The sequence below is a fragment of the Melozone crissalis genome, unplaced genomic scaffold (assembly GCF_028551555.1).
Source record: "Melozone crissalis strain CALT ecotype California unplaced genomic scaffold, PUWL_Pcris_2 ptg000018l_1, whole genome shotgun sequence".
NCBI lineage: Eukaryota > Metazoa > Chordata > Aves > Passeriformes > Passerellidae > Melozone > Melozone crissalis.
Genome location: NW_026535796.1, coordinates 45014303 through 45036047, shown reverse-complemented (window position 1 = coordinate 45036047; position 21745 = coordinate 45014303). Strand labels below are relative to the sequence as shown.

The window sequence follows — 21745 nt, the reverse complement described above, 5'->3', positions numbered from 1 at the left end:
CTCGTCTGCCCTGCGAGCCGAATGGAGAGCGCTCCCTTGGGCTGGGGACTGGAGCAGGAGGGAGGATCGTGTGAGGCAATGGTTCCGGGAGGGTTGTGTTTCCCAGCCGGGAGGCGCACCGGCCGTGCCGGCTGGGGTGATGCAATGGTGGTGACAGCGGAGCGGCGGGTGAGGAGCGCCGGGACGGGCCGGGATGGGCACAGGGATGGGCACCGGGATGGGCACTCGGGGAGAGACCCCGGCGGGCGGCACAGGGGCTGGCTGGGTGGTCACTGCCGCCCCCTTGAGCGGTGTGTGGAGGGTCTCTGCCGGGCACGTTCTCTCCTTCCCTTGGGTGATGCACTCGAGGCTTTGTCCCCGTTCCCTGCGGGGCCGCCTCGCCGCAGGGCCAGGTGGAAGTGCCCTTGTCCCTGGGGAGGGCAGCGCGGGTGGCACTGCAGAACGCACCGAAGGGCAGAGCTGGGCAGTGGCCGTGCCCGGGCAGGGCGGGGCAGGAGCTGCAGACGCCGGGCTCGGGGAGCCAGGGATGAGGAATCATTGCGGGCTGGAATTCTGGGCACGGCCGGTCCTTGCACGGGAGCTTTGCTCTGATACAGCTGCAGTAAAGCCAAGATTCATGTGCTGGTCACTCCTCATTCTTTGAATGGTCATGTTATCTGTCATCTCGGGAATCGTCTTGCAGTCTTTTATTGTAATTCCGTGCATAAATTGAAGTGTGCCGTGACTGGGAAGGTAGGTCTGCTATAAAGGGCAGCTCTGTTGGAGTGCCTCTCAAGGCTTGTTTCCAATGATATGTCTCAATGCCCAGTTCTTATTTTCTACCTACTTTAATTTTACTTTTCTTGTTTGTTTTGATTTGTTTTACAGGAGGAAAAACAGTTTTCAGGAATGTAAGTGCTTTTAGACTCAGTCTCACATTCTTTCATTTGCTCGTGAAAGCTTGTTCTGGTGTGTCATCTCTGAAAGTCATAATGTACTTCCATGCAATGTTTGTCTTCTTAACTTAGTGTGAAACCCTGTTTTTTCATTCTCAGGTCTTTAAATTACCAAATCAGACTGCAGACAGTGAAAATGATGATAGATCTGTGATGGTCAGCCAGTTGGAAAGGGAAGAAGATGCAGTAGTTTTCTGATACCTTTGCCAAAGATTATTTTTGAGCTTTGTCTCATAGCAATTTAATATTTTGGAATGGACACAGGAGCAGTACCCATTATAAGTTCCCTGCGTTTCATGAGTAGAAAAAGCACACATATCTTGGCTTTCAAGTTCACACTGGCTCATTCTGTACTCTGGTCTTAAATATCATAATAGCTTATTCTCCAATTCCCATCTTTTTTTTTTTCCTTCAGATCTGTTTGCCTATGGTATGTAATCTATCTGGGAATGTTAATTTTTATAATATCAACAAGAGAGCAAGAAAAAAAAAATCCTGATAAATAGTAGAATATCCAGACTTTTTTTTTTTTAGTGGTTCACAATTGCATTATTGTATTTCAAAAGGAAAAGACCTGTGTTCCTCATCACTTAATTCCTGGCTGGGATTCCACTAGGAAATAGGCAGTGCTGAGGTAAATAGAGACAACCTTTAGGCAGCAGTCCATAAGTTTTGCATTTTGTAGTCACTATATCCTCATGTCTTGTTGCACCACTATTTTTGCTACTTATTAATGAAGATGCACCTTCATTTGAGATTTTAAATCCATAATATTCCAGACATTTTAACGGGTCTGGTTTGCTGCTTTCCATTATATGTGCCAACTGCCAGCTGTCATTTCAGCCTTTCTGAATGGAGGCAATCCATCAGTAAGACTGTTCTGTAAGGGATTAAGTTAAAGCAACTAGTCACAATTTGTTCTACACCAAAGAAAAATATTATATTATATTATATTATATTATATTATATTATATTATATTATATTATATTATATATTATTTATATTTCTTATTTATACTTTTATTACTTTGTGAAATTTGAAGTCTGTAAATATAAATGACATGTTCCTACATGTGGAAAGGGTGTTTATCTTCATAAACATTTTCTAATATATATTTATTCTATACTTTATTTAACACTTAAAATATTCTCTGCTCCTGAAGAAAAGGAAGGCAGTATCTAAATAAAAATATGTAATTAAATTGCAGGAATGTATCAAAAATTGTTTGATCTGCTTCAAATTACTTTTTTTTTTAGTCACACTTTCAAACTGCAAGAAGTCAAGTTATAAGGGATCAAATTAGGTTAAAAGCTTAAGTATTATTTTGTAATCTAAGTATAGTAATCCAAGGGTTAATAGAGTAAATAAATTACATTAACAAGTGGATGTATCCACTTCTGAGTTGCTTTCTCAGGATATTCTACTGAAGCTGAAATGTGGGAATAGTGCAGCTGACTGGCAAACAAAGCCCTAATGATAGGTGTGTTTTGGTAACCACCTGGTTACCAAATCGACCTTCAAAGCTTGCTGGGCAAGTGAAAGCTTTTTGCAGTAGCAGCTTAAATAAGCACTGTGTACATATAGCCAAGGTTGTGATTAGTCTGATTATTTTGTAAAAGGAAGGCTTTGAAGTACTGCTGAACAGCTAATGCAGCTGTTATATTAGTGGATTTTGTTTTGCTTGGTTTTTTTGTTTGTTTTAATTCTGGGAAAAGGGAGCCAAAAGAACACGTATTTTTGCCAACCCTCAATCAGTCTGTGCTCCATGCACTGCAGTGGATCAGGAATTTGCTGGGGGGGTCTCTCCAGAGAGACAAAACCTTTGCAGGTCAGGAGTTTTTTCCATGGGCACAGCATGGCAGAGTGTGCTTGAGCAGACTGCTGTGTTCTTAATCTCAGCCATCTCCTCATCTGTAACCATCTCCTGTTATTTTTCCTGCATAGTTCTGAGAAATACAGGCAAATTTTCAGCCTACTGCTGACCCAAGGATTCTTTGGAAAGCAACATTTCTCACCAATGATGAATGTGTTTTGTAACTTGTGGAGGAAAGCCATAAAGAAGATGACTAAACTTTGCTCTTGTGTATCTTTCTTTGGGCAGAAACACTCTATTACAAATGCTAAGACAAAATTCCATGTTGTAGTTATGAAAGTCTGATCATCCAGAATTTGCCAGGGTATCAGTGCAGGAACATTAACTAATCAGGAATCAGATAGCTTCTATCAGTTGTTCTGAGTTGCTCTGAATTGTATATATCTGTATTTAATTATTTTTCTTTTGTCAAGAATTGACTTTGAAAAGATGTTCTAGTCTTAAATATGTAGACAGACAACACAAACAGTAAGGTCTAAATTTACCTGGTGCTCTTGTCAGTCTCTGTCCATTTTAATGTGAAACTGAAGCTCACTGTGTAATATCTCCACATTTATCAATTTGATATCAATAGAATGTGGTAGGCATCAGTTTAGTTTTTATTTTCTTATTCTATTCACCTAATCTTGAAGACTTACACTGAAGAGTAAAACATACTACTGTTTGCCCTACAGTTCTGTTTGTTCCTGCTGTTTTGAATCTCCAAGCCAAAGAGCTGGAAGAGGATAAATTCAGTTGAGTTGTACCTAAACAGATCTTTGTGCAGTCTGGCAGAATGGCTGACAGCCCCAATTGTGATTTGAAGTCTCTGAGTCCACTTCAGCTGTTTGAAAGAGTGACTGAACAAGGAGAGAAAGTCAGAGCACTGAAAGCAGGAAAAGCACCAAAGGTATTTGCATTTCGTGTTTTGAACCCATTTTTTTCAGTTTAAGTATGTCTTTAAGTGCTGAAGAATTTTATCATTCTAAGATCTATTTTGCATTGTGATGTGAAAAACCCTTGTTGAAAACTGTTTATGTCCATTTTGTGAACTGTGGCATACCTGGAGCCAGGTAGTCACTTGCAGGACTGAAGTTTTTACTCTTGAAGTAAGAACAGAGTCCTAGGCTTAGAAATCTGCTTCATCCACTTGCCATACCATGTGACAGGATCCAAGCATTTATTTCTCAAGTAAATTTATGTCACTTGCATTCTTCTCTGAATTTAGATGGTTCGTGACATTTTTTTCTCCAGGCATTATTGTAGACATTATCAAATATGTCCTCCTGTAACTGTACTGACAGTTCCTTCTTAATCTCCCTTAAATAATTTAGTAATTTGCCATTTATTTCAGGTTCCCTATTGTGTCATCACTATTTGGCAAGGAGAGCTCAGTTTTAAAATGGGCTTTCTTAATGTGTTGCCTGTACGAGAAAGCCCTGAAAACTGGGAGTCAAATAAAGTGTTGTTCTATTTATTGCTTGCATGAGATTTTACAGTAGCTTTATATTAGAGAGGTCATAACCATAACTTCTTGTTCTAGTGTTCTTCCAGTCTGTCAATGAATTGTAATGAATAAATTGTTTTAAGGTGAACCACTAAAAACATTGTAAAGTAAATTAGATCATAATTTATGTTTTATTTTTATACCTGTATTAATTTATGGTAAAAGTGCTAAGCTTGTTATACCTCTGAAAGGCAAGCAAGCATTTTTTTCCTAGGCAGAAATTGAAAGCAAGACAGAGGTGCTTTAAATGTCTTGGCAATGGTGATGATTTATATTCTAATGAATAAGTATTTGCTTTTCTTCTACACTTGACATTGATGCTGAAAGCATTTAATAAAACAGAGTTTAGGGTTTATTAATGATGCAATTCAGATCAAAGCATGGATGTGGGATTTTGAAAGGTTGGGACATTAATGTCATTGTCTATTTTAAGTATGTTAAGGCAAACAGTTGTTTGGGTTTTTTCCTTTATTCAGGATGAAATTGATGCAGCAGTGAGGATGCTCTTATCATTAAAACTGTCGTATAAAACAACAACAGGACAAGATTATCAGGCAGGCTTGCCTCCAAAAGATCTTCTATTAATAAACAATGGTACAACTAAAGAAGAGGATGAGGATTTAGTGGATCCCTGGAATGTGCAGACATCAAATGCTAAAGGCGTGGATTATGACAAGCTTATAGGTATAACTCTTCCTTCACTGCTACTAAGGAATTTATGTAAAGTGATCCTAATGACCACAGAAACAGCAAGGCATCATAACAAATCCAGATCAAAACATCATAGGTAACATTTAATTTATGTCTAATCTTAGCATTTCCATGTCTAAAGAATTTGCTGTAAGAGATGAAAATATCCCAGGTGGAGATTTCCCGTGAAAGATTTAAATACTTGGCAAGGAACCTTTAAGTTCAAAATCCAAGTTTTAGTCTGGTTTGTTTTTTGGTGTAAGGACTGTTATTAGAAATTACACTAATGAAGACACTGTGACTGAGTATTCAGTGGCTGGAATGCAGAAGAGCATTTTCAGCAGCCTGAAGGATTCCTTCTACCCACTCCTCACATCACTTATAGATTAGAGAGGGCAGGAATGATCCAAGGCTAATGCAGAAATCTGTTAAATCTAATGATTTCTTCAGAAGGCACACTTACAGGCAGCCAAGGGCTGGCTGCAGTGAAGGAGTTGCAGCTCATTCAAAAACATGTAGTGTAATGGAAAATGTTTCAGATGGGGTTATTACAAAACTTGCAAAATTTTGTAGTTAAAGAAACAGAGGTCTAGGTAATTTCCTTATTGGTTTTAGAGTTTGCTGTTTTAATAACTTGTTTGAGTCTAGCATAGAAACTTCTGTAATGAAATATTCATTAATTTCTCTATTTTTCCTTTTTTTTCATTATTGTCAATCTTCAATTCCTGTTTAGTACCTCAGCTATACATTGCTGAGGTCTGCTTAGTAGTTTTTGCTCACAGTAGAGCATACACCCTTATGTTGCAGTAATTGTATCTGCTTTGGGGACAGTTGCTTGTGTCAGCATTATTTTAATTCTTTGTGATGTTACTGAGAGATTGTGTCAAATGTATGCACACATTGGCTGAGTCTGCAGGAAGTAACAGGAGAAAGAGAAAATGGGAAGGGGAGAAGTGTGCAAAGAAAAATATAGGTCAGGGTGAGAGAAGGAAAAAATATATATATTAAAATCTGGAAGTGGAAAAGATCTGTCATAATCTTGTTACTTGCATAAGACTTACAGAGAAGTGATTTGGATTTTTTTTCTTGGAAGGAGAGGTCCTGAGCATTTAAGAAAAGGAACAATTGCACAATTGTGATGACACAATCTCAGGATCTTCCTAAAAACCATTTACCATAAATCAGTTCATGCCCTTTTTTCCTGTAACTGTGTACATAAGACCTTTCACCTTCCATAGAGTGTTGGTTAGCCTAAAAGGTTTTTACTTCTTTACACTGCTCTCAGATTTGTGAATTTGATAAATGAGTCATTTTGCTTGTTCTAAGTGCTGTGTTGGAAATGTTTCAGAGAATGCTAGCCTAGCCACTTCAGGATGTGAAGCAGTTGCTGGTTGTTATTGATAAGCTTCCTTCTTTTCCTTCCCTTTTTAAAAATAACATTTAAAGGTGTTGTTACATTGGATAGCTCCTACCCTAAGGGAAATTTTTGTGCCACCTGCATTCTGTTACTAGTGGAACCTGGGAAAGTTGCCACTGTGCTTATGTTTAATCAAACACAAAAATAATGAAAGCAGTGTGTGAATTGAAAGAGGTCTTCTCAAATGTTTGTCCTAGATGTGCAGTTATAAATGTATGGTAGCACAACAAAACAGCCTGAAGTTATTCTGGGAAGAAGCGTTCTCTCAGCTAAGTACCAGATATAAACATCCCTAGATATTTAATGTTTGGGAATGATTTCCAGGATTATTTGCTTCAAATTGAGGTGAGACATGAGATGGACATGCCCACAGATTGAGGTGAGGTGGACTGGCCTGTCCACCTCAATTCCACAATTCCTTCTTCCAGCCCTTCTTTAAGGTAGGATTGGCATTTGCATTTTTCCAGCCTCCAGGAGCCTCTCCCTGTTGTCATGACTGTTCAGAGATCCTTGAGACTGGCCTGGCCACCAGTTACTGTGTGACAAATATTAGGGTATACATTTCTCTATGTAGTTATAACAGGGCAGTGGCAGAGAGGAAAAGTACACAATGAATTTCAACAAATGCAAATATGCTTTTGAAAATGGCAGTTCTCAGGACTTCTGCACAGTGAGTTGAAAGCTGTATTTTGGTAAAAGCTAGAACAGCAGACATGAAAAGCACATTAGGAATTTTTTTAAAGCCTGTTTAGGAACAGAGAGTTTGTCAGAAGCTGTTTAGAAAGGCAGATTCTTTGTGAGCAGACAGCCTAAGATGTTCTGAACACTCAAATAAGAGGAAATAGGTAGGGAAAAATTGTCTCTTAACAGAAAAGGTGAACATGGGCAAGGAAAAGGGAGTTGTGTAGCCTGTGAATGTTTAATAAAGATTTTTAGGCATTTCCAGTGAAATGTTCTATACCCCAGAGAGCTTTTCTAATCACTTTCTATGACAGTACACAAATATTTCTAGGGTAGCCAGTCCCACTTAATCCAGGGCATTTTCATGTTTTCTGTTGATGTCAGATTAGCCTCTTACCAGTTGCTGTTGATGTGCTGAATCATTTTCATGCTCATTTGGTCTCTTTTCAGCATTCTTTCAGATTATCTTTTGCCATTTTGTGATGCATTTTGCATTTCATTAGTGCAATGCTGAATAATTCTAGTATTGAATAATGCAGAATAGTAGCAAGCAGTAGATTATTACACAGATTTTTTTTCAAACAAATTTAAATTATAGAGCATTGTTAAAATCCCAAAATTACTGGGAATATGGAAAATACTGCTGTTTTACTCTATCACAGCCTTTGCTAAACCACCAAGTCATAAGACTTACTGATTGCCATGAAGAGCATTATGCATTTCCTTTTCAAGCCTCTTGAGGGGAGCAGTGTCTGTAATCATATACATATTAAAGAAGAATTAAGTTTGCAGAAGAGTATTTGGGGTTGGTGATATCGTTTGAGTGAAAGCAAAAGATGTTGTCTGACAGCAGAAAATTTGGACATCAAAAGAGAAACATTCAGAGACTCTTAGGCATTTTTATTGTATGGCTTAGGCCAAGCTGGTGATCTGAATGTGTTTCTTATGTTTTGCTTGGAACAGCAATGATTGGAATATCAGTGCTTCTGCTGTAAGGAGGCTGCAATTACAGTAATTTGTGGATGGAGAAATACTGCATGTTTTAGTCAGCTGAGCCTCCTAGCATAGAGATAATACTGGAGGTGACTGCTAGGTCTTCAGGCAAGAATCAGGAAAATGGACTTTGACTTTTTGACTTGAAGATGTCTTTTTTAATCCAGCCTGCATTGGTATGTTCTTGGTATTCCAAGATCTGGTTGTAGCTATGCTGTGCTCATTTTAATTTTTTTTTTAACATTTTATGATTATAGTTCGGTTTGGCAGCAGTAAAATTGACACAGATCTGATAAATCGAATAGAGAGAGCCATTGGGCAAAAACCTCACCACTTTCTACGGAGAGGAATCTTTTTTTCCCACAGGTGAGTTTTTCTTTTATTAAACTTCAAAAGGTTCTGTTGGGCAGACTTCCTGCAAGAATTATTGGGAGAAGCCTGTAACTAGCAAAAACCATGTGCTTTTATGCCAAGGCAAACCTACTGTGCCATTTGAAATTAGCAACTCTTGCAGATTTCCCCTGGCAACACTCAAAACTCTTGATTGCGTGGGTTTGTGCTGTGTCCTCAGGAACCCCAAACTGCAGAAATGTGCTCAGAGTGCAGGGTCATTTTGTCTCTCTGTCAGCAGCCAGAGGCAGAGAACTCCAGGTGCCACTGTTGGTTTCCGCAGGGCTCCCATGCATCTGTTTGTGGTACAGAAAGGGCTCAGGGAATAATCCTAAGCATGAGCCTGCCAGACCTTCACAGGTTAATGTTAGCACACAGGGGCTTGTGGGCACCAGCAGCTTTCACAGAAGGGCCTGAGCATGGCTGAGAACAAATGGCCTCCACCAGAGGTCAGCTAAACTGCTTGGTTGAACCTGTTTGAGAAATGGTCCCTGGCTGTTTTGCTAGGCTCTAGAGATTATTATCCAGTGAAGTAATTTTAGAAGGTGCACAATTTCAACATTAAATTTTCAATTTTGATTTAATTTTGCCTGGAGTTTTTTTCCCCCATGAAGACTGAAGGAAAAACAAGAACTTTCTTATTTCTAGGACCTTTAACCTACTGTAATTTATTTATAAATACTTTTGGCTTTAAAAACACTCAGATTTTTAATAAAGGCTTTTTACTATAGGTATTTCTTGCTAAAGAGTTGTATCTTGTTTTCTCTGTTTTTTCTCTAGAGATATGGACCAAATACTTGATGCTTATGAAAACAAGAAGCCCTTTTACCTTTATACAGGCAGAGGGCCATCCTCTCAGGCAATGCACGTTGGTCATCTCATCCCATTTTTGTTCACAAAGTAAGCTGTTTCTACCAGTTGTATTCATCAAAGCATTTTTTTTCAAAAGAAACATTAAATATGGCTTGTGAAACTGCCAAAATGATACATTGCAAGGAGATCTGATTATGTAAATATTAATGAACTTAATTCAGTCTTACCTTTTCACTGAAATGATCACAATCCCTGCATCACCATAAAGCCCTTTTCCTTACTCTCTTAGCCATATGGCACTCCTTAGAATTTCTGCTGTTCCTAAAAACCAGCTCCTTACAAGACTCAGTAACATTACTCTGTAAGGTGCTGCCTGCAGCAGCAGGACACAGAGACATTGGGCTCAGAAAGGTAAAACCTCTTTGAATTCTGGTAACTGGTGACCTCTGTCATGTGTACAGGAAACAGTGAGTCTTTTTTCCAGTTAAGTTGTCATTATCATCTGTATAGAACATTTTATCTGTTCACATAAATATAAACATACAAAGAAAAGAGCAGACCTCTCCACATACTGTTTAAATACATAAAAATATTTTAGCTGCGTGATTTACATCTTCATTTTAACTAAATTTAGGATAAAACATGTCTGCTTCTATTAGGTGGCTTCAAGAAGTATTTGATGTTCCCTTGGTAATACAGTTAACTGATGATGAGAAATACCTCTGGAAGGACATGACAATTGAGAAGGCATATGAATATGCTAGAGAAAATGCAAAAGACATCATTGCATGTGGTTTTGACGTCAATAAAACCTTTATATTTTCAGATTTAGACTATTTAGGGTAAGTAGGAATTTCTTTTGAGCATTGTAGTGAAAAAGTGTCTATATTTTCTCTGTATTTTCTCTCCTAACTTTGACAACATAAGTGTGTCTAAATTTGAAAGCTTCAGGACAAGTTTTGTAATACTTGAAATGGAAACATATTATTTTTTCTGCTCTAACATTTTATATATATTGTCATTCTCCTGTATAACATATGAGCAAATACTTGTGTGTGCAATGTGTAAATTATGAAAAATATATTAAACCAGCTGAAATTAAAAATACCTAAACCACCAGGAAACTTCCTGATTGATTTGCTTAAGATGGTATCAAAATCTCTCAGATGTGTTTACACTTTATTTGCTTTAATAGAAGGCATTGCAGCAACTTGTTGTGGTCAATTATTTTAATAATACAGCATTGAGTGAAGTTTCAAGAATCTTTGTAGTAATTATTGGGGGAAGGGAAGAATAAATTAAACTTTCAAGGCATAAAATTCCTGTTTGTAAATGATTCTCTAATTATCATCTCAATGGGCCACAAAAAGTCTGAAACTGAGACTTAATCCTGCAGTTTTTTGATGTTCTCTGCTTTTGCAGTCAAAGTTTGTACATACACTCTCCTCCTCTTCTCATTTTATTTTTCCACTTTTTTTTCTCACAGGACAAGTGCTGGATTCTACAAAAACATTGTCAAAGTTCAGAAGCATGTCACATTTAACCAAGTGAAAGGAATCTTTGGCTTTACAGACAGTGATTGCATTGGTAGGAAATTGTACCAGTTACAAGAAACAGTGCTTGCTTTCACTTTCAATTGAGCTGTTTTAAATAAGAGTTTAAAGAGATTAGTGTGCCACTCATGAAACAGGCAGAAAAAGCAGGAGGATTATGTTTCTAGGCAGTTTCTTATGTTATTGTTGTTCCTTCAGAATAGAACATGCTTTACAATGAAATTTCTAGCATAACTTCCACCTTTTTGACTTTAGTAAAAGCAAAGTACAAAACACAAATGTTAAGGAGTCCAAAACAGAGAACAACTTTTTCTTTTCTTTTTTATTCTTTTGTTACAGTGATTGGAGCTATAGGCAATCTTACCCTCTAGAAAGTTCTATGCCAAACTTGTAAAGAAACTTGTCAGAAAAGGTTGCATTAATGCACATAGGTATTTATATATATGAAAAAAGTTGGGTGCTAAATAGCCTAAATTATCAAGGTTCTGGGTAACTCAGGTCTCCCATTTACTTCACTGCAATTGCAGTTTCTGTCACATGGCCAAGAGAAAAGATTCTGTGTAAAAATGACATTAAATCCTGGATGTTTCTGAGCATTATCATCACTCTTCATCCAGTAATTAGGCCAGTGACAACTTCCAGCCTTCACTGTAACCAAGGAGCAGGTTTCCACTTGTTTTAGCAGTGCTCTGATAAAAGATGGTATTGTGCTTATGACTTCATCACATGTGTTTAAAGGTCCAGCACTTGCTGTCTGTTCTGATAGGATTTTGATAAGCTCCAGGTTGGCCACACTGGGATTAAGCCCTGTATAAGAAAGAAAACTGGGCATATCTGAGATGCTCCATGAGTACAGAGTGATTATAGCAGTGATTTAAGATCTTAGAGGGAAGCTTATGTGATGACTGTAGCAATTCTCTCACAAAGTGAAAAAAAATGGAAAGCTTATTCAATTCTGTTTCTGGAAAGGGCAGATAGTTCAATGATCAAGAGAGTATGCGGTGATGAACTTTTTCTGAAGTCAGTGTGGTCACAGCTTGCCTTTTCTATGCCAGTTGAAGGTTTGTTGACATTGCAGAAGATAAAGGTGAAAAGGTTTCCTCAGATAAGGCAGCATAGCTTGATAAAGATAGAGCTTGGTCTTCAACTGAGTATTTGGATAATTCACTTGTGCATTTTACAGCCTGCAAAAAATTCTCTCTATTTATCACTGCTTCTGTTGATTGCTTAGCTTTCCCAAACATGTCTTTTAGGTAAGATCAGCTTTCCTGCTATCCAAGCTGCTCCATCCTTCAGTTCATCATTTCCACAGATATTCAATGGCAAAGAGAATATTCAGTGTCTTATCCCATGTGCTATTGACCAGGTAAGAAAATCATGTTTTAACTTGGTTTTCATGGATTTGGTTTTATATTGTACCATTGGTGGTGGTGTCTCAAGGCATCTGTAAAACATTCCTGCAGGCACCTTTCTAGGGTAGAAACTGAAAGACCTAAAAGATGAAAAGATGAAGGCTTAACCCAACAATCATGTATTCATCCAGTCTTGGATCTCTCTTGATCTCAGCTCCATTCACACTGAGCTGACATGCAGGAAAGCAAGGACTGTAACATCTATGCAAAAGCACACTGACATGGGGGGGGGAAGAAACTTTTGGCCATCTCCATGGTAACTTGGACAAGATGGAATGAGCTCAACTTGCAGCACAAGAGTTTTCTGTTGAACCATGGGGAAAAACCCTCTCTCAGTAAGAATAAAGAAGCACTGAAATAGTTTGCCAGAAAGGCTGAAGAATTTTAACAATTCAGATTTAGAGAATTGAAAGAACATCAGATTCAAATGAGAGTAATAGGGTTTTGTCTTTAAGTAAGTTGTATTTCTAGGAATCACATCCTGCACTGTCTGAATCTTTAGCTATTTTAGTCACAGGGACAGATGCTGGAAGATGATGTAATCAAATTAATCAGCCACAATATTATGACATAGAATTTCACTTTGGTTTTAAGTCACATCATCAGCACAGCACTGCCAGCTTGCTTGCTGATTTAGTTCAGATTCTCTGCTGGTTGTTAAAATGCTTTGGGAGAAAGCTTTCATCTTAGGCTGTATCCATCTCCAGGCATACTAAGCATAGTTTTAGCAACTATTTGAATTAATGTAAAATTTTGTAAATATGCCTATTACTTAAGGGAATCAGAGTGTACAGCACTATGAAAAAGGGAAAAAAAGGGGATTTTGTTTGTTGGTGTTCTGAATGAACTGGATTGAAAGTAGGTTCTGGAATATTTCATGGTTTGCTTTTTTCAGGTTTTGGTTTTTTGACATCACTTCTTATGGCATGAATGAGTCAGCATCAATCAGAATTGATTTCAAATCACATTTTTCAGCTTTATTCTGTGCTTTTATTGGTTGTTTTAGGATCCTTATTTTAGAATGACCCGTGATGTAGCACCAAGAATTGGACAGCCTAAACCAGCCTTACTCCACTCAGTCTTCTTCCCAGCCCTACAAGGAGCACAGACCAAAATGAGTGCTAGTGACCCAAACTCCTCCATCTTCCTCACTGATACACCCAAGCAAATCAAGACAAAGGTAAGGACCTGTGAAACCTGATAGGATGAAGCTTTACAACAAAAAGGAGAGGTCATAGAATCATAGAGCCGTTTGGGTCAGGAAAGAGCCTTAAGATCATAGAGTTCAACCATAAACCTCTCCCTGCCAAGTCCACCACTGAGCCATGTCTGTAGGTACCATTGGTAGAAGAGTCTCCAGCTCCATCAGAACGTGCTGCAGAGGTTGGCCCATAGCTCCTGCTGACACTCCTTTGATTCCCCCTCAGGTGTCTGGCACTTCCTTCAGAGATCCTTCTGGTTACTATGGCAGTTTTTAGTGTTTTCCTTGAACGTGTGTGAATCACGTTTTCCATACATTTCATGGCAAAGCATCTTCAGGAATTGACTGAGTTATGCAAATTTAGCTAAACTATCAAATATGATACTTTACCTTACCATCTAGTCTGATAGTGCAAATATTAGCTGGGATAGTGTACAACACATGTTTGTTTTTCTGATACCTGGAGAGCAGTGGTGTAAGAATAAGAGCTGTGGAGGCTCATGCTATTAAAATGAATCTTATGTTGCCATAGTTTTGAAATCTGACAGGCCATGATGTAAACCTAATACACAGCTCTTTCTCTTGACTGCCTCTCCTTGTTGGGAGCACCAAACATTGCATGGTGTTAGTTACAACACAGGTCAGACCTTTCCTGCTGCTTGAGAATCTGTTACTGCCAATTCACAAAGAAATCTGCTCACTCCAGTTTCCAAATAAACATTATGCTAAATTTCAGCTCAGAAAGGTTGAAATTTTTTTCTGAGTATGTTCCTAGTTTGTTTCTAAGTTCAAAGGAAGATTGCTTTTAGCTGGTGTCAAATGATGTAGTTTTGTAAAAGTTCACCTGTGTTGTGGTATTTAAAGAAAATGAAAATCAGTCCTTGGGAAGGAATTTGTAGGCATGAAACCAGGCATTAAATAAATGTCAAAACAAGAAGAAAATATGTTAATGTTGTTTCTGTTGGGCAGGCTTGGATTAATTCTCTTTGACAGCCACCCCATATGCTTCATTCTCCTTTGTAGAAACTGATGTAAGCAGTGCTGTTTTGAAGAATTAGAATTCTTCATGTGTGTTATAATAATTCCAGTTAACTTGCACAGTTATAGAGTTACTTAAAAAAAAAAAACACTTTAATTTCAGAATAGAGAATACATGATTGGTAATATTGGTAACATTCTTCCATTATTTTTTCCTGGCAAATAACTTGTGATCTGCAATGAGATCCACATTCATAAGTCCTAATTCTACTGTCTTTAAACTACTTGAAAAAATGAAAAAAAAAGTGTTTCTAGCTACTCGGAATAAAAAAGACATAAAAAAAAATCTGAACATTTTAAATGTTGAGTAATGGTGGACAAACTCAGCTCCTTAAGCCCATCAGAAACAAGTCTTTATGGAAATACAGCTTCAGTGAAAGACCAAATACTGTTATAGCAAATAAATAAACAAATATATTAGGAAAAGTGACTTCTGGTCATGATTGACGGTTAAAAAGAGAATGCTACACTGAACAAAAAAAAATTACTGCTTACAGCATTTTTCAAATTATTAGTACATTGCTAATTAATGAGGTTCAAAACTAGTAATGGAAGATAAAAAATTACTATGTAGTGGAAATGGCTAAGAGGATTCTAGGTAATCTAATGAGATGAGTGGCAGCATTTTAATAAACTATTCTTATTGTACCTATCAGCAAATTACAATTCAGTTACTTGTTTGTTTTCCTAAAGTGTTATTTAGATTTTATGTCTACAGACATATTGAGGGATTCAGAGACATTCAGGGGGAAAAAGATCAGTGCATCACTATGGATGTGTCACTGAAACCCTCAGTTAATGAGTAGATGCCAGAATATGTAAAAAAATTGAATTTGAGATTAGGAAAGGAATCATTTTGTGTTTCAACAAAAAAATGCTTTCACCTGTTGTGTTGTATTTAATCCTTCTCTGTTTAGGAAGAACACAAACTGTAGAGATAAAGGGCAATGAAAATATTTCATACAGGCTTGCAAAATCTAGTACTGAGGAAGGTCAGTGCAGAAGAGTCTGTAAAAACTTCATTTTACAGATGCTGAGACAGCTATTCAGGCTGCCCTGCAATATAAGAGTAGATGTGTGTGGCAGATGGCAGTTCCTTGCCTTAAAATATTCCTCAGTGCCTGATTTCTGATTGTAGTTTGTTGCTACAAGGCTTCATCTGTAACTTGCTGGTTGGAGAGATTCAAAAAAGCACTAGACAGTCTATACAGATAATAGGAATGTTCATAAATTGTAAATATAGAACAGCTCCTAGATACCAGAACTAAAAAAAACCCTACTTCATATGCAAATGTGTCTCTTGGCAGGTTGGTAACAGTATCTCAAAAGATACAGGAGCTAAATGAAAGCTCAGCATATGGTTAAGAAATATTTTTTCCCTCCACTTAGCAATTTATTTTCTTTAAATTTGTAGGAAGATGAGCATCCTCAGAGAGTTCTACATATGTATAAATGCTCATAATAGGCCAGTGGCTTCTGAATTTATTGGGAATGGGATTAGCAATTATATCTGTTCAGTAGTGCTGTTCATCTGCCCATAGGAAACTATGCTTAAAGAAAGGGAGACTGTCAGCAAATATTCCATTTTTAGACTGAACAATTGGGCATTGGTCTGATTTTAAGCATTCTAGACAGACTTTTGTAATGTTTAACTTTGCTTTCTCTTGTTTTTCTTTTCCACAAAAAGGGATAAGTTTATCTCTAGGATTTCTGCAGGATTTTCAATGCCTTCTTCATCTCTTCCAAAATTAGCTTCTTGATAAAGTAAATATCTTAATTTTTGTTACATGAAGTACATCTTCTGTAAGCACAAATTCTATCCAACAACTTCAGCAAAAGGAATTTAAATTTTTTTTTGACTGAGTCTTGGGTAGATTATTTTTAATTTTCACTTATTTTTATTCTGATTATGAAGTCTGAGGAGTATGTGTATAGCCATTTTTCCCTGCTGGGTTCTAATGACCTCCTTTTTTCAGTCCTGAGGCTCTGCTTTAACTTGTTCCACTCATTCCTCAGCTAATCCTAGGTAAAGAATTTGGAGGATTATGACACATCTCTCTTTGCAATGAAGTAACCCTGATTGTGGTGGGAATTACAGCAGGAGCTCCTGGTGTTGTTTCAGATTAGAAGCTCCTGGTGTTGTTTCAGATTAATAAATTGCTGATGTTGTTTCAGATTAACAAGCTCCTGGTGTTGTTTCAGATTAACAAACTCCTGTTGCTGTTTCAGATGAACAAGCTCCTGGTGTTGTTCCAGATTAATAAATTGCTGTTGCTGTTTCAGATGAACAAGCCCCTGTTGCTGTTTCAGATGAACAAACTCCTGGTGTTGTTTCAGATGAACAAACTCCTGGTGCTGTTTCAGATTAACAAGCTCCTGTTGCTGTTTCAGATTAACAAGCTCCTGGTGCTGTTTCAGATGAACAAGCTCCTGTTGCTGTTTCAGATGAACAAGCTCCTGTTGCTGTTTCAGATCAACAAGCACGCCTTCTCGGGGGGCAGGGACACCATTGAGGAGCACAGGAAGTACGGAGGCAACTGTGACGTTGACGTGTCCTTTATGTACCTGACTTTCTTCCTGGAAGATGATGACAGGCTCGAGCAGCTGAAGCAGGTGAGTAACCAAACTGCTCACAGGGTTATTCATTCCCTGCTCTGAGGACAAAGCTGTGCCTCAGTCCTCCTGAGGACCTTCTCCAGGAAGGTAATTTTGGTGTTATTCTCATGCTCTCCATCCCTTTCAAGTTTCAGTGTTAGTATCTCAGTTTTTATTTCTTTGCAGTGTTCTTTCTCACAGGCCAATCCATCTCCTTTAAAACAAAAAAAATCCCCAGTGTTTTCACAGGAATCTCCAACACTGTAGGACAGTATCTTCTCTACCTTTCAAATGAGGTCACCATGGGATTAGTGATGTTTTAATTGTATAATACACTCTGCCTGTTCCTCATTGTAAAGTACCTAAACATTCTGCAAAACTACAAAAGCACATGTCTAAAGCTTGCTGGGTTTTGTTTTTTTATCATCATCACAAGAAATTTAATAGCTCTGAGGAATTGATTCATTGATCCCAGGTGAAAACTGCTTCATATATATTGCTTTTTCTTTAAGATGGTCTGTCAGACTTCTGTCCCCAGGGCTGGTAGCAAGCCACTTCCCTTCCTTTCCTCACCAATGCTAGGTGGTGTGTTTTCTCTGGAAGGCAGGAGCTGCAGTAGATAACACCCATGTCACGTTGGTTTATCAGCTTTCTCCTGCTGGGAACAGCTGCAAGGAAATCAAGAGCTGCAGATTCTTCTCCAGCCCTCTACTCCTTCCCACACAAGAGCAGGGTTGGATAGCTACTCTTTTCTGTGCTGTTGTAAATTCCTTATGGAAACCTGAAGCACATTTGACTTAAAGAGATTTTTTTCATCAGTCTCGAACCACTGCAAGAATGTCAGCCTAATAGTGCTGCAGAGCACAAAGCCTGGCCCACAGCTTGCAGCAACACTGCAGTGGTGCCTCAGAACCTGGGTAGAAAATGTGAACTCACCCACTGCAGCAGCATCAGTGCAGCTGCTTCACCTCTAGCACCAGAGGGCACTTCCAGAGAAAGGAGCATTGGTGTTTTTATAACAAACTAACAAGCACAAAAAAAGAACAGAATTCACAGAAGGACTGGATTGGAATAGGCCTTAAAGATCATCGAGTCCAACCCAGCCCTAACACCTCAACTAAACCATGGCTCTGAGTGCCACATCCAGTCTTTTCTTAAACACATCCAGGGATGGTGACTCCACCACCTCCCCAGGCAGAGCATTCCAGAACTTTATCACCCTTTCTGTAAAAAACTTCTTCCTAATATCCAGCCTGTATTTCCCTTGATGAAGCTTGAGACTGTCCCCTCCTGTTCTCTCAGTTGCTGCCTGGTGATAGAGATCAGCCCCCACTTGACTACAATTACTTTTCAGGAAGTTGCAGAGAGTGATAAGGTCACCTCTGAGTCTCCTTTTCTCCAGGCTGAACAGCCCCACACAGACCTCAAACATGCTGACCTCAAACCACACCCTGAAATTGCAATTCCAGTTGTTCTTGTTAATGTATTTTACTCTTGCTGAGTGAACATCAGCAGCATTTACACCTTGAGCAGGTGTTACAAATGGCTTGATGATGAGGGGAGGCAATCATGTTTATTGTCATTTCAAATATAGCTGAGCTGTCCCAGCCATGATTGCTAAATGTGACTGAACCAATAAACTTGGCCTGTGCTTCAGCATTTCAGTATTGAGCAATGGAGTGGATTACCAGCTGTGAATATGACTACAGTGTGAACATAGATTCTGAGTGTCTTTGCTATAAAAAGGATATTTAAATCACATCTAATCTCTTACCAAATGCAGGGAGAGAAAAATATGAGAATTTGTACCTGTTATTGAGGAAAATAAAGGCTTAAACTGTTTATTTGAACTGGGATTCTGGGGAGGAAAATTGCAGTTTCCTGCAAGTAATTACAGGATTTCCTAGTTACACTAGTGAATGTAGTTTATTCAGTCCTTATAATAACTTGCACATACAAAGTTTGCCAGCTACCTTAATGTTTTAACAGGCAACAAGCAACTCTGCAAGTTTCATTTTCAGAGTGATACCAGATAATCTTCCAAGGCATGTACTCACTTTTAAGTAATCCAAATCTGTCTTTTAAAGAAATACTGATCGCTGAGTCTTTTTGTGAATGGCACCATGTTCAGCAACCAAAACTTTCTTGACAGGCCTACACCAGTGGGGAATTGCTCACAGGAGAGCTGAAGAAGGTACTTATTGAAACAATGCAGCCCTTGGTAGCAGCTCATCAGGAGAGAAGGAAGCAGGTCACAGATGAAATTGTGAAGCAGTTCATGACTCCAAGGAAGCTGGCTTTTGAATTTTGAAGAAATGTGTATGTAACTTAGCACTTCATAATCCACAGCCAAGTAATTGTTGTCTTCTGTTGTGTATCATCACTCCCTAGTTATGTACAGCCTGTAATCGGTGCTTTATAAATAATGAGTAAATTATCATGAACAGCAGAGTACAGAAAAAGTTTAAAATAGGACTTGGAACTATTTAAAATCAGAATATGCAAGACAGAATTGATCCCTCTTTCAGGAAAGCATGTATGTCAGCCCAGCATTGTATTTTAATGTATTTCATGTTGAAAATATAAATAAAATTTCCATTTGATGATAAAGGCTAACTTGGAAATTGCTTTAAATATGTTGGTAAGAGGTCATATCTCAAAGTAATAAATAGTAGTTCCATTTTCTTTTGTACTCTGTACCTTGGTTTACTAGATTGTATGTCTTCTTGGGCTGCTGAGAGCATGCTGCACACAAAAAAGTGGTGAATATTACAAAGTGGGATCAGTGCAGAAAGAGTGGACATCTGTGAGCTGAACACTGGAGAAAGAATATCAGACTTGTCTTGCTGTCACCTTCCTCTTTGACACTGGGCAAGTTGCAGAAATCTCACTGTACTTTTTTTTTCTGGACCTTTTTACCTGATGTGAGTGCCTCTGGAAAGAGGAGGTCATCAGGAAGCTGTCAGGTCCTTGATATTCTCAGGTGGAAGATAGTATGGAAATGCAAATATTAGTTTCTAGGTATAAATAACCAGTGTTAAATCATGATGTGAAAATTGAAGTCACACTGGACACAGGGATGCTTTTAGTACTCTGTTCTCTTTCACTGCACCAGGAGGTTTAAACTAGGGATATTTATTTTAGGATGTATTCCAGTGAGAAGAAATACTTTATTAAAGTACCTCATGTAATATTTAATTATCTCCTTTCGTCAAAAGAACTTCAATGTCTTCACTATGATTCCTGGAAGAAAAATTCAAATTATTAGTTATTTGTTTTGATCTGAACAGTGCTGAGTGCAAACTGTTAGATCTGTCTTGCATAGAATAGAAAATTGCTAGCCCAGGTATAGTCTAGCAAAGATGGATTTATTTGATGTAGATAACACAAGTGGGTTAACCTGGTTATGTTTGTTCCAGGAGCCAAGGAAAAGGCAGATGTGCAAGGCAAACCTAGGAATATTGCACGAGTTTCAAACTTGTGCTGGAAATAGCAAGGCTTATTAGCTTTTGTCTTTTTCTTTCCAGTTTATGTGAGCTGACATTTCTAATCTAATGCCATTGACTTCAGTGAATTAGTGAAAATGTATTCCCAGAGACTGTCTCCATAACCCACAGGCAAAACATCTCAGTGCCAGCAAGGGCTTAACAATGAGTAGAAAAAACTTTTTTTTTTTAGAAGTAGTGGAACAATTCTTAGGGGGAAGAAGCAGCTTCTTAAATCCAGTAATAAATAAGCTAAGTCTTAATTGCTTTGGACTTTAAGGATGACCTTCCTGTTCTTGCAGTCTACTCTTTGTCATCTTTAGCCATACATAAAAGATAAGCCTTAAATTGACTTTAAAAGTGCTTTTACAGACTTATAATGCAAATATATTGTTTAAAATATATGCAGATTTGTTCTGCTAGATTTATTTCATTAGCTGAGAATTTATTTTGTTATTCACCAAAGGGAAATATGCTGTAGGAGAAATGGTGCTGTGTTCTAGTCTAGATAAGCAGAAGGATTATTTTACAACAACAATTGAAATGTGTTTTGAAAGTTCTAGACAGGAAGGTGATAGGAAAAGTATTTGTTTACTGAACAGCCACTGTTTTCAAGTCCTCTGAGGAATTCATACAACATGCTTCTGAGATGGTTCAGTTTCTCAGAGGAGCCTTGATGAATTTCTGACTCGACTGTAATTATGGTTCATGTCCCAGGAGTCATTTTAAAGGTCAAGATAAGGCAGTTTTCAAAAACACACTGAAATGTTACCAGACATCATTCATTACATTTTCCTCAATTTGCTCATTTTGTCCATCTCACTGTAATAAAAATGTAGATAAAAGTCTATTTTTGTTTACTTTTTTTTTTTTAAGCCTTAAATTACTGTTGCTTTGGGTTTGACCTCTCTTCCTACCTTTTTATGTGTTGATTTGTCACCTGATGTAGCCGGTCCTTGTTTTGAAGTGTTGCAATGGGGTGCCTTAGAGCCCCCTTGCAGGTAGAAGGTTCAGACTGCTCCCAGACTGATCCAGTAGAGGGTCAGTTGTCCAGAGATGACCTGGTCTCAAGCCAGACTGGATGTTCATGTCCCCGTGCACAGCAGCCCGCTCTGGGATGGGGAAGGTCCAGAGACCTGTTTACAGTGACACCTCAGTGGCTTTGGTGTAAACTGGTGCTTG

At 38.2% G+C, this 21745-nt stretch overlaps 1 protein-coding gene across 2 annotated transcripts; it reads left to right on the top strand.

Annotated features, from left to right (window-relative positions):
- The first annotated feature begins 116 nt into the window (after positions 1 to 116).
- Positions 117 to 21637, top strand: WARS1 (tryptophanyl-tRNA synthetase 1). Of its 2 annotated transcripts, XM_054275532.1 has the most exons (12): positions 127 to 168; positions 868 to 890; positions 3484 to 3698; positions 4772 to 4979; positions 8334 to 8442; positions 9247 to 9366; positions 9939 to 10121; positions 10766 to 10866; positions 12086 to 12198; positions 13251 to 13424; positions 16956 to 17096; positions 19231 to 21637. In XM_054275532.1, exons 3-12 carry the CDS (start codon positions 3585 to 3587, stop codon positions 19387 to 19389), a joined length of 1422 nt encoding a protein of 473 aa, XP_054131507.1. In that variant the 5' UTR covers positions 127 to 168; positions 868 to 890; positions 3484 to 3584; the 3' UTR covers positions 19390 to 21637. The 2 variants fall into 2 exon arrangements, with proteins under 2 accessions (XP_054131508.1, XP_054131507.1); XM_054275533.1 differs by lacking the exon at positions 868 to 890 and having other exon boundaries at positions 117 to 168.
- Positions 21638 to 21745: the final 108 nt, after the last annotated feature.

What these genes read in the sequence shown, in the direction of transcription:
- WARS1 (XM_054275533.1), top strand. Translation starts at nt 3,585, where the DNA reads ATGGCTGACAGCCCCAATTGTGATTTGAAGTCTCTGAGTCCACTTCAG. An exon ending in TCAGATTTAGACTATTTAGG is followed by an intron (nt 10,122 to 10,765) that starts GTAAGTAGGAAT and finishes TTTTTCTCACAG; the next exon opens with GACAAGTGCTGGATTCTACA. An exon ending in GGCTCGAGCAGCTGAAGCAG is followed by an intron (nt 17,097 to 19,230) that starts GTGAGTAACCAA and finishes CTTTCTTGACAG; the next exon opens with GCCTACACCAGTGGGGAATT.